Source organism: Cervus elaphus, chromosome 18 (genome assembly GCF_910594005.1).
Source record: "Cervus elaphus chromosome 18, mCerEla1.1, whole genome shotgun sequence".
NCBI classification, from domain to species: domain Eukaryota; kingdom Metazoa; phylum Chordata; class Mammalia; order Artiodactyla; family Cervidae; genus Cervus; species Cervus elaphus.
In genome coordinates this window covers 38646478-38659370 of record NC_057832.1, presented here as the reverse complement: position 1 = coordinate 38659370, position 12893 = coordinate 38646478, and the positions used below count along the sequence as shown (strand labels likewise).

The 12893-nt window shown below is 35.8% G+C and overlaps 1 protein-coding gene across 1 annotated transcript in view; it reads right to left on the bottom strand.

Moving 5' to 3' along the window:
• The window catches only part of ABCB5 (ATP binding cassette subfamily B member 5), a 115165-nt gene that overhangs the window by 30968 nt on the left and 71304 nt on the right, over positions 1-12893 (bottom strand). Inside the window, exons 17-19 of the mRNA XM_043872292.1 lie at positions 12267-12371; positions 12006-12083; positions 4329-4412 (exon numbers count right to left, since the gene is read on the bottom strand). Of these exons, the coding sequence (XP_043728227.1) occupies positions 4329-4412; positions 12006-12083; positions 12267-12371 (267 nt within the window). The remainder of the gene's footprint in view (positions 1-4328; positions 4413-12005; positions 12084-12266; positions 12372-12893) is intronic.

The window sequence follows — 12893 nt, the reverse complement described above, 5'->3', positions numbered from 1 at the left end:
TTGCCTACTGTCTGCCGCTCTCTGGGCACCGCAGTGATGGAAGTTGAGGCATTGCTAGAGAAACCTTACGTGCCCCGCTGCTCACTTGGTACTGCTGCTCAGTGTGAGGACACCATAATTTGGCAGCATGTTTAGTGCCACATGTGTTGCTGTACTGTGGTATTTTATTCAAGTTTTTAAAATTACCATTGATGTCCATCATCTAAAGACAAGGAAGGAAGAGAAAAGTGGACTTTGGGATGTCTGCTTTTAAGGCACAATAGGCTGTGGATCACTTTGCGTTCTAATTAGATGCCACAGTGTTGTGTTTATATGATACTGTATAGTTCTAAAAATAAACAGAACATGTCAACATTAGCAGACAGCACTCATCATAAAATTCCTAATTCACAGGAAAGTAACATTTATAAAAATTAGAAAATTAAAATGGAATAACACATCTTAACAATTTATTCATAAAACTAAAAAGTGAAAATGAGGCTGAATCTAAATAAGTTTCTGAGTAGCTCATTTATTAGCTAAGTCAAGAAAATCACAGATAGTTAATTAAATCATGTTTGATTGAAGCAGTGGAAGAAATGTGTTCAGAAAGGATAAATTTATATCAGATGATTAGTGTTTTGATGAGAACTATTGCCCAAAAAGTTGAGAACAGCAGAAATCTCAATGATCAGTTGAAAATCATTTTGAAGGTCATTTTGAGTAGTTTCCCTGGCTCTTGATGGGTTGAACTAAATACTGATACTGCTTAATTGTTGGTTTTTTTGAGGAGTCAGTGTCAAAGTGAAGTGACTGAAGTGACTGAAAAATTAGCTGCTGTGGATAATCTGTATGCAACAACTACAGTTGAGAATATTTTCAAAGAAGTTGAGACAAAAACCTAGATGAGTACAACCTGAAGTGTAACCTGCTAAGATGTAGTACAACTAATTGTGGCAAAAATATTTGTAGAGGAAAAAAAAAAGGTTTAGTTGGATAAATTTATAAAGTTTGTGAAAATGAAGGTGTTTAAGGCCTGTTGTTATTCATTGTATTCATTAATATTTTGTGGAAAATAAATGAATTTATTACACATTATTGGACCAGTATGCTCAATGAAGTCCATTTGTCCCTATAGCTTTCTCTTATTTTTTTGGTCAAAAGCGGAAGTTGAACTTCTTGATTTGTCTTCCCAGTAATTTGTGGGTTTGGCAGCAGTAAAGTTTTACTATGGAGTATTGGGTTCAGGGCTGAGATTGAAATTTTTCTTTATAAAAAGAACCACCTTGTCCACTGTGGTTTTGGATATTAGGTTTTGCTGTAGACTTGATAATGTCTCAATGAATTCAACCTAAAATTGTAAGGCAAACAGCAGTTATACACCAACATTATACTGTGGTAAAGTGATTTCAGTGACTACTCACATTGTTTGAGTTGTAAGTAATGTTAAGCTGTTTTATATGCTTTCCATGTCAAAGAATTAAATCAAGAAGTGAGATCACCATTGCCTAGGCAATGATAGCCAAGCTCTACCTAATCAATTCATTGGGCTCTTGGAATTAATAAATGAAATTTTTATTTCTTGGGGGGCAATGTAACTATAGTTCTGATGAGGAGAATTCTTGGAACTAACATTATGTCTGTCACTGGTATATCAAGTGTACATTGTGGCATCAATGACACTTTCTTATGGACAAAAGTGAGGCAAGACTTATGGTTGATGAAGAGGAGTTGCTAAAATATACAGAAATAGTACCTTGTAATTCTGTGAAATTCAGTATCCCAAAGAATTTAAAATGGCTCTATACCTTTAATAAAACTACATTTTACACAGAAGATAGTATGTTGACAGCTGGCAGTAAGCCATTACCTTGGGCTGAAATAATACTAGTTAAATTGGTTGTATTCAATCAACTGCTTCAGGAATCATTTTGTCCTATAACCTTAGTTCACTAACATGTTTTTCTCATGACTCTCAGAATATCAGAACATCTAAAAATGACCAGGAGCTTAGACTTTTGGTCATCAGTAAGGGTTTCATAATAATATTTATTGTTATTAAGAGGCTAGTTCATGAACATTCACCCTAATACATTTGATAAAAGTAACATGTGACTGAAATTGCATGATGAAGAAACTGAAATGGAAATATTTCTTCCTTAAGTTGATATGATGGGACATATTGCCCTGAATTATTGTTTTTTGATTCCTCTCTTGTGTGGTGTGTCTTTGTGAGTAAAGAAATAGTGGTCAAATGGGATTTGGAAAGAATTCCTCCTTTAATAGAAAGAGAATACATTCAAGTTAGATATGATTCTACCTATATATGGCAATGTAAGGGTTTATGTGAATTATATGCCAGTAGACACAGTCTCATTCTTGATATCCTTCTTTGGTTGCTTTGCTTTTCAACTTGTGCAACTTTAGATGGGTCATCAGTATTCCATACATCTAGTCTTTAGCTACTTCTTATTCAATGAAAATGATTTGACTTGCCCAGAAGTTATCATGAGAACAACATTTACTAACTGCAACAGGAATTTTCAAATGATCAAATGGTATTAGTCAAATGCTTATAAGGAACCACACTGACAAATATTCTCATTAATTTCTCTTGATGAGAGACAACATTATCATTTGACACAGCTAAGAGTTTTTAGGAAAGCAATGTTGGTCTTTAGTACTAATTTGTTCTTTTCATTCAAGTAAATACTTACTTAAAGAAATGTCTTACTTATCAAGTATAGCTGGTAGTAAGAATACCTATTTCACTGAATTCTTGAAAGATCTGAATGATGATAGGTAGTAAGAAAAAAGCATTCACACAGCAAAGCGAAAAAAAAAAAAAGAAAGAAAAACAAGGTTTGTAGAATGGAGATCCAAATGGAATTATAGGGACTGATATTTCTGCCAAATTTAGTGAACCCTTGAATTTCTAAATACAGATGTTGTCATTCATCTAATTCTATTATGCTATGGAGGATTACTATCCTCATTATTTAATGACTAAGTGAAATTCTATCCATCATTTTTTTCCCATTTATATCAGTAAAACCCAACTTCTCAGCCTTACTTTAAAATTTAAATGCTATCCAATGAAATTTAGAGCCTTGTTTTAAAAATTTATAAAAAAGAGTTTCAGGAAGTGATGAAGATGATTCCCCCTTTCCTCTTTAGGTCTTTCTACATCATAAAATTAGTTTTCTAAACCAATACAGAAGCATGTGAATGTTTATAATTGTCACCAACTTGCTCTATTCTCTAGTATTAGAAATCTATCTCCTTGCATGTATATATTGAACAACGAGGTTTTGCAAAAGTTACAAAAATTAGAATAGTGGCCATGTCTTGTGGAAATAGCTTCCAAAAGAAAATACAATTTTGAAGAGTTGTTTTAGTTGACAATTTGTTGCTCTGATAGCAATGCTGTAATCAACATTTCAGTATTTCTAAACAATAACAACAACCATAACCTGTTAAGATTTTTCTGTCATTCAGAGGTGCATCATTGACTTTCCTTTTCTCCACATGCATAAGGAAAAAGCAAAGTTTATAACTCTGGTAGAATTCTTATTTTAACAAAGAGATCAAAAACTTTCTCTCACTTAAATTCAAAGTGGAAAAATTTTGTTTTGCATTTATTTTCTCAATCGTAATTGAAATCCCACTTGTAATAGAAGATTAATTTTATTACAATAACTGGATGAAAACTAATAAATTACTCTTTATCTCTTCCATACTATCCTACTCCCCATACTTATTTAAGCATCACTTGGACATACATTATGCTGGTCATTCTGTTGTTAATTTTGAATATTGTGCATAAGTGTGAATTTTATTTATACCTATTGTGACCAGTCATGATTACACATAACTCTTTAACTTGATCTGTATAACAATAGCACAGAACTATTTCCAGATACGCATGAATTTAACTTGTTACATATTATGTTAAATGAGATTTTATTTTCTGGGGGAAAGTAAAAATTAAATTTTCTTCTTTTAAAACTTCCAAGTTATTTGTGTGTTTTAATTTTGTTACTTTATCTTATATTACTATCTAATTTTGAGCTTTTTTGTCTAGCTCATTCTTGGTATTTTCTGTAGTCCTCTGGTTATCCTATTATATGTCCTAAATGCCCTTTATTTTTAGTTAAAAATGTCCAGAACTGAAAGGCTTCCTTATATCTTTCATTGAGAGCTCTCTGTTAGCCCTGAGACTTACCTGGTCTCCTTAATGATGTGGGTCATCTCAGCATAGCTCACATATATGCAAAGACACATATGTGTACACGCATTCATGTTTAACACAAACATACACCATTTAAAAATAAAAGCAATATACATACTCCTTGGATTTGTGCTATATCTATGGCTAATATTGTTGTCAAGGCTCCTGTGCTGTTTTCTTTATCATCAAACCAGGAAATATCCTAGAGAAAAAAGAGTTAAAATGGTTATCAAAAAATGCTTTGATTTGTGATTGTGCTACATTAACCTGTGCTGTGTGCCTATTCGCCCAGCCGTGTCCGACTCTGCAGCCCCATGGACTGCAGCCCGCCAGCCTCCTCTATCCAAGGGCATTCTCCAGGGAAGAATACTGGAGTGAGTTGTCATGCCCGTCTCCAGGGGATCTTCCCGACCCAGGGATCGAACCCAGGTCTCCCGCATTCCAGGTGGGTTCTTTACTGTCTGAGCCGCCAGGGAAGCGCTATATTAACTTTGAAGGCATTTATTTGCCTGCCTCTTTACTCACAGGCACTTAAAATTTATGGAGCAAATAAATTTTGTTTCTTACTTCATAAAAATCTATATGTAGATACTAACCGAAGAACTTAAGCCCAACAGCTTGGACTCTTTACCATGCTACAACACTATATAATAATCAGTGTTTAAAATGATCATTTTGAACCGCCAAGTTAATTGATAATTTTACTCCACAAGTAATTTTTGTGGAGAGCAGATTTTACTAAAAATAACACACTTTAGAAATATTCCCAAACTTTCTGTCTAAACTTAGAAATGGTAAAAAAATAAAAATAAAAAATAAAAAATCTGTTTCCTTCTCTTCAGGACCTAGATACGCAAGATTTTCCCTGACACTTCACATTCCCACCTAGATCTTATAAGTACTGGGCATTTTGAGAAGCTAAAAAGGCAGAAAGCCTGCTGCAAAACCCCTGCAGCCAAAAAAAGCATGCAATTTGATAGGTCAAAAATACACACAATAAAAGCATAATGTTATAACCAATTTCATTTTCAACATCAAATACAGATAGCACTCAGCACTTCTCAACTTGAGGAATGCTGATTTTCTTTCCTTAGCCATTGAATGTTTCCTCCCATGCACTCAAACTACTTAAACCTCTTATGGCTTAAAACTATGTGGAGACTGGCTCTAAAAATGATTGATTTTTAGTGAGTGAAGAGCAAGAATTGTTGAATTACTACAACCCAGCCAGGGCCCTGATGCCCAGGTAACACGTTTCTGCCAACTAAGGAGACAAAAAGAAGACAGATAGAAGGTGGTGCATTAATCATGCTGCTGTGTAAGAAGACAAAAAGAAGACAGATAGAAGGTGGTGCATTAATCATGCTGCTGTGTAAGAAGAAAGCCCCTGTGGACGAATATGGGAGGGGTCAGGGGGACTGCAGTCCTAGCATGACATCACTCCTCTGTAAACCCCTGGACTGGGAAGGTGTCCCAAACAATTTAGGGTTCTAGGTGCTCAAAGGGCATGTTACAGAGATCACAATCTGCACTATACAGTAGTGTTGTTGAGAACAGAACCCAAGTCAAGAGCCTATCTTATTGTGAACACACATGAGCGGTAGTTTTAACTACAGCGCTCCTGATCTAGAAGACATTACTTGGTTTTTATTGTATACTAGCGGGCTTGATCCCTGGGTTTGGAAGATCCCCTGAAGAAGGAAATGGCGACTCAACTCCAGAATTCTTGCCTGGGAAATCCCATGGACAGAGGAGTCTGGTGGGCTACAGACCATGACGTTGCAAAGAGTTTTGGACAGGACTGAGTGACTGAGCATGCACTCATAGAATATATATACATATATACATTTATACATATATATAGTTTACACTGTGTAATTATTTCTATATTTCAACATGACATGGAATACCCAAAGAAGTTTTAGATACAATATAAAGTAAAAGTATAAAAAATAATTTATTATTTAATATTACATTCCTGATTCTGTTGTTGTTGTTCAGTCACCCAGTCATGTTGGACTCTTTGTGACCCCATGGACAGCAGCATACCAGGCCTCCCTGTCCCCCACCGTCTCCTGGAATTTGCCCAAGTTCATCTTCATTGTATCGGTGATCTCATTCTCTGACGCCCTCTTCTCCTTTTGCCTCGATCTTTCCCAGCATCAGGGACTTTTCCAATGAGTTGTCTGTTTGAATCAGATGATGAAAATACTGGAGCTTCAAGTTCAGCATCAGTCCTTCCAGTGAATATTCAGGGTTGATTTTTAAGATTGACTGGTTTGATCTCCTTGCTGTCCAAGGGACTTTCAGGAATCTTCTCCAGCACCACAGTTCTAAGGCATCAATTCTTTGGTGTTCTGCCTTCTTTATGGTCCAACTTTCATAACCGTACATGACCACTGGGAATACTATAGCCTTGACTATAGTACCTTTGTTGGTAGAATAATGTCTCTGCTTTTCAACAGCCTTTCTAGGTTTGTTATCGCTTTCCTGCCAAGAAGCAATCGTCTTCTGATTTCATGGCTGCAGTCACTGTCCGCAGTGATTTTGGAGCCAAATAAGAGGAAGTCTGTCACTACTTCCACCTTTTCCCCTTCTATTTGCCATGCAGTAATGGGGCTGGATCTTACTGGTTTTTTAAAAAAATATTTAGTCTTAAGCTGGCTCTTTCACTTTCCTCCTTCAGCTTCAATCAGAGGCTCTTTATTTCCTCTCTGCTCTCTGCCATTGGAGTGGTATCATTTACATATTTGAGGTTGTTGATGTTTCTCCCACCTATCTTGATTCCAGCTTGTAACTCATCCAGCCTGACATTTCTCATGATGTGCTCAGCATATAGGTTAAGCGAACAGGGTGACAGCAGACAGCTCTGTTGTACTCCTTTCCCCATCTTGAACCAATCAGTTGTTCCATACAGGGTTCTAACTGCTGCTTGTTGACCCGAATACAGTTTCTCAGGAAACAGGTAAGACAGTCTGGTATTCCCATCTCTTTAAGAGCTTTCCAAATTTTTCATGATCCACACAGTCAGAAGCTTTAGCATAGTCGATATAACAGAGATAAAAGTCTTTCTGAAATTCCCTTGCTTTCTCTATAATCCAGCGGATGTTGGCAATTTGATCTCTAGTTCCTCTTCCTTTTCTAAACCCAGTTTGGACATCTGGTAGTTCTTGGTTTGCATAATGCCAAAGCCTAGCATGCAAGATTTTAAGCATGACCTTACTAGCATGGGAGATGAGTTCAACTGTCTGATGGTTAGCACATTCTTTGGTACTACCCTTCTTGGGAATTGGGATGAGATTGACCTTTTCCAGTCCTGTGGCCACTGCTGGGTCTTCCAGATTTGTTAACATAATGAATGCAAAACCTTAATGGCATCCTCCTTTAGGGATTTAAATAGTTCTGCTGGAATTTCATCACATTCACTAGCTTTATTAACAGCAATGCTTCTTAAGGCCCACTTGACTACACACCCCAGAATGTCTGACTCTGGGTGACTAACCACACCATCGTAGTAATCTGGTTCATTAAGATCTTTTTTAATACAGTTCATCCATGTATTCTTTCCACCTCTTCCACCAGTGGTAGGGGCATAAACTCGAATTACTGTGATGGTGAATGGCTTGCCTTGGACACGAACCAAGATCATTTTGTCCTTTTTAAGGTTGCACCCAAGTGCTGTATTTCAGACTCTTGTTGATTATAAGGGTTACTCTGTTTCTTCTATGGTATTGTTGCCCACAGTAGTAGATATAATGGTCATCTGAATTAAATTTGCCCATTCTTGTCCATTTTAGTTTGCTGATTCTTAGGATGTCAACGTTCTTACCATCTCCTGCTTGACCGTATCCAGTTTTCCTATACAATACTGTTCTTTGCTGCATCAGATTTTACTTGCATCACCAGACACATCAACCACTGAACATCGTATCCACTTTGGCCCAGCTGTTTCATTCACTCTGAGCTATTGGTAATTCTCCCCCACTCTTCCCCAGTAGCATATTGGACATCTTCAGATCTGGGGGACTCATCTTTAGGTGCCATATCTCTTTAAAAGGCCTTTTATACAGTTCATGAGGTTCTCATGGCAAGTATACTGCAGTGGTTTGCCAACTACTCTTGCTTGGGAAATCCCATGGACAGAGGAGTCTGGTGGGCTACAGTCCATGGGGTCATGAAGAGTTTTGGACATGACTGACTGACTGAGCATGCACAAATGCAATTATATGTTTATATATATGTATGTGTGTGTGTGTGTGTGTGTGTGTGTGTATGTGTATAGTTTACACTGTGCAATTATTTCTATATTTCATCATGACATGGAATACCCAAAGATGTTTTAGATGCAATATGAAGTATAAAAAAGAATTTATTTTTTAATACTACACTCCTGATTCTATAGTATAGTAATTGCTCTAATACATAAGGCAAAGGATACATATATGACTAGTCTTAGTCCTTATCTGATGATGTTCAATCAGCAAGATATCCAAACTTGCTTTTCAACAAGTCAGCAATTATTCACTCTAGGGTTTGCTTTTCAGCATAGGTACTATGTGCTAAAACACTTAGCAGAGTTTCTGGAACACAGATGGTATTGAGTAAAAATTAGCTTGCTTCTTATCTTCCTAATGGTAAAATGATTATAAGTTAGGCTAAGATCCCCTGGAGAAGGGAATGGCTATCCAATCCAGTATTCTGGCCTGGAGAATTCAATGGCCTGTACACTCCATGGGGTCACAAAGAGTTGGACACGACTGAGCAACTTTTACTTTCATTAAGTTTTCCGATACTAGAAAACCCATTTTCCTGCCAATAATTCTATTAGAAGTAAAAAACTACAGTAGTGGCATTGTAAGTGCTTGGTATGTTTTTGCTCATTTAATCATCACAAGTATAAGACAGATACTACGATTATTAATACTTTATAAATGAGAAGAAGGAGGTAGTGAGAGATTAAGTAACTTGCTCAAGGTCAAACAGCTGGAAAGAACTGAGGCCAGGATTTAAACCTAGGCAACCAAATGCCAGAATTTTTAATCAAAACCTTTTTCTGCCTCCCATCTAACTGAAGAATTACAGTTGAGTTTCATGATATGTTTTTCCTGCTTCAGGATTTGTTACCTCAAATCTTTTTGGAAATTCCTTAGTGATCTCCACTAATGCCATCATCTAATGATTTAGAGCCCCCTCCCGCCTCCCCCCTCCCCTCTCCGTGCCAAAGCCCTACCCAATTCAGTTTAGAGAGAAATAGGCAAAAATAAGCTTCACATCTTTTAAAAAGCCAAATAGATCTATAGGCTAATGTTTATCATTGTGTGCTCACTTGGTCATGTCTAACTCTTTGTGACCCCCATGGACTGCAACCCATCAGACTTCTCTGTCCGTGGGATTCTCCAGGAAAGGATACTGGAGTGGGTAGACTTTCCCTTCTCCAGGGGAGCTTCCCAACCCACGGATCAGATCCATATCTCCAACATTGCAGGCAGATTCTTTACCAGCTGAGCCATAAGAGAAGCCCTTTTTCTGTTTTGCATATAGGGTTATCGTTACCGTCTTTCTAAATTCCATACATATGCGTTAGTATACTGTATTGGTCTTTATCTTTCTGGCTTACTTCACGCTGTAGAATGGGTGTCACTACAATATTGTAAGGTAATTAGCCTCCAACTAATAAAAATAGATGGAAAAATAAATAAATAAATAAAAAGAGAAGCCCTTAAACATAATAAGCAATGAGTTATTTATAATCACTGAAGTCAGCAACAATTTGAACATTCTTTTCAACTGGAAGGATCTCAAGTGATGAAATAAAATAGAGATTTTATACCTACAAAAAGACCACACCTGATTCCATAAATACCTCAACTTCAACTGAGGTTTCAAAATGGTTATAAAAAGCACTGCAAGTTTCAGCATGCTTTCTAAGACAAAAAAAAAAAAATCTTATCTTAGGGGAAAAAAACAAGTAATAGGAGTTAGGGAAAAACTGTACATTAGGAACTTCCCTTACTAACAGACAAAAGTGAAATTTCTAAGACATTTATGAAGAAAAGGCCAATTACATTACTCTTTTTTTCCAATTTTAAAAAAGCAAATAAGCAAAAAGAGTGCTGAAGAATGAAGAGGGAAAACAAATGGTAAGCTGAAAGGGGTTCAGTTGAATTTATGGGAGAATTGGATAATATCTGCTGAATAGCACAGTTTCTATTTGTGTCTTTGTATGTTCTGAAGAAGGAGAGCTTATAGTTTACAGGTAGGTGTATTCTCATGGGCAGACACTACTTTTTGTGGGGGAGAGGGGCAGACACTACTTAATCCAAGAATGTTACTCTCCTCGTGGTCACATAGCTAATGCTAGGCAGAGGATTAATGTCCAATATTAGTCATCAGGATTTTGGATTAACAACATCCACTGGTTAAACTGGCTTGTGGCCTTTAGGATACTCCACCAAAAGCATCCTGTAAACCTCTAGAAAGAAGTTCAAAGTAATAATTGGAAAAGTTAAAATTTATATTCTTCTATTTAAGATATTCAGAAATTCAGAGAATATTTTCAAAAGTTCCTGGAAATTGAAAATAAATGTCCTTTAATGTGGAAAAACATAAATACACGAAGAAAAACAAAAATGAGCAGAAATTTTCAACAAATGTGAAATATAGTATTAGCCAATTAAAATCACACCTAATTTCATCAAAGATCTAAGGTAAAAACATAAACTGTTCATAGAAAAAAAAAGTACAAGCTTAATGAGAATTAGACAAGATGTGCAGTCTTTAAATCATTTTATGATCTATCAAGTATATTTTTGTTTTTCTGGATTGAGTGCTTCCAATTGTCAACAGGACATTTTGAGAGAGGATGTTAGGTACCAACTGCTTCCAAGCATCAGGTTGCTATGGGAAACTCACTCTTTTTTTTTTTTTAATCTGTAATCCTCTAACAGCACATAAAGGTGGAGGAGTTTTGTTACTCAGCAGTCCTTTGAGCACTACTGCTAAAAGTCACAAGATGTAAAAACTGGTTTTGATGACTCAGCTGGAGGGATAGTAACTCTACTTTTGAAAAGAAATGACCCTGGCAGGAAGCTATTTGCTCCTGCATGGTGAGCTCTGGTGACAGAAAGTGTGGCAAAGGACTTCAAATGATTACTGGCTTTCAGGGTTACCCAATACACCTCAGCCTCCTGAAAGAGTTTTAGAGGTGCCAGTCTGAGACATTCCTGCCGTTTGCCCTCACGACTCACTTTTCAAGATGATTATTTGATTCACTTATTTTTAGTTATTTCATAGGTATGAATGATTGTGTGTGGCAAGCTAGACAGACAATATCTGAATGCAGGACTCTTCTGATGAGGGCAGAAAGAATGACTGCTTTAAGAAGTCAGCAGTGAATGAGCACTATAGAAATTAACTCCTCCTTTTTAAACACGTTCCTCGATACTGTAGTTCTTAACACTCCTTTTCACTTTTAAGTTAGCCTTCCATTCTGATTCTAAAACACTATACAGTGAAAGAGATTTGCCAAGATAAATGCAAGGAACAAGGAGTGAATTATAAATCTTGTTTTCTGTAAGTTGCATTTTTGAACACAACAATTTTTGACTTGCTTCTGTTAGGAAAGTACACCACAAGAATTCTGATGTCAGATGCTGCTTGGGACACAAAAAGGATGCTTTTAAATGATCAAAGGAAAGGTTATGTCAAGAAAAATGTTTATGAAGAAAAAACTAAAACCTAGAATAGTTAAAAACACATTTTAAATAAAATAGGATAAAAGCAACTAAACACCAACCTGATATAACATGGCTTTAAATGCCAAGTGTCTTAATCTCATGGTTAAGATTTCCCCTGCTCTGCCATAAAATAATCCCTGGAAAAGAAATAAACAAAAATTTACATTTATTCTTAACTATCTTTTCCATTTCTTCAGAATATTTAGTTACGATATTTACTTATTTGTATTTTATTTAGTTATATCTAGTTACTATTTTTAACTCAAATAGGATGACACAAAACAGTAATCATGTACACAGTTAATTCATTAAACGCTTACCTGAATAAAATAACTGACAAAGCAAATAACACCCAAAATTACAAATATCATGGAATAAATTTCTGCATCATGTTTTAATGTGGTTTTATCATCATTTTCAAACATCTGAAAAGGAGTAGATTTTTTAAATCAGGTGATTGGAGGAGAATATAAAAGAAAGAAAAGAACTAAAATATCTATTATCAGGATTACTTTGAAAAATGAATTTCAAAGTAATAATTTCCACATATTTCTGGGGAAAAAAATGCACCTTATTCTATCCTCTACATTCATTACGCAAAATAAAAAATAATTCACTACTTTAATAAAAAATAACTCATCATAAATCCTCTCACTTAAGATATATCAATAAGGGGTCAGACAAATGAGTCCTCTATCTGCTATTAATATCACTGTATATTTTCAAAGAAACTATTGAAATTAGTTTTCTAATTGAAATATTATTTCTAATAACTCAGGTTTCTTAATATTCCTCTATTCAGAGTACCACCTGCAATTATGAGACCGTAACAAGTCTCTAGAAATTATCCCTAAAATGAGTAACTACACACACATTGATATCTATGTTGACACAGCATCCAGTCTTAAACTGTTGCTCTTGTTAAAACTGAAGACTTAACATGGCTC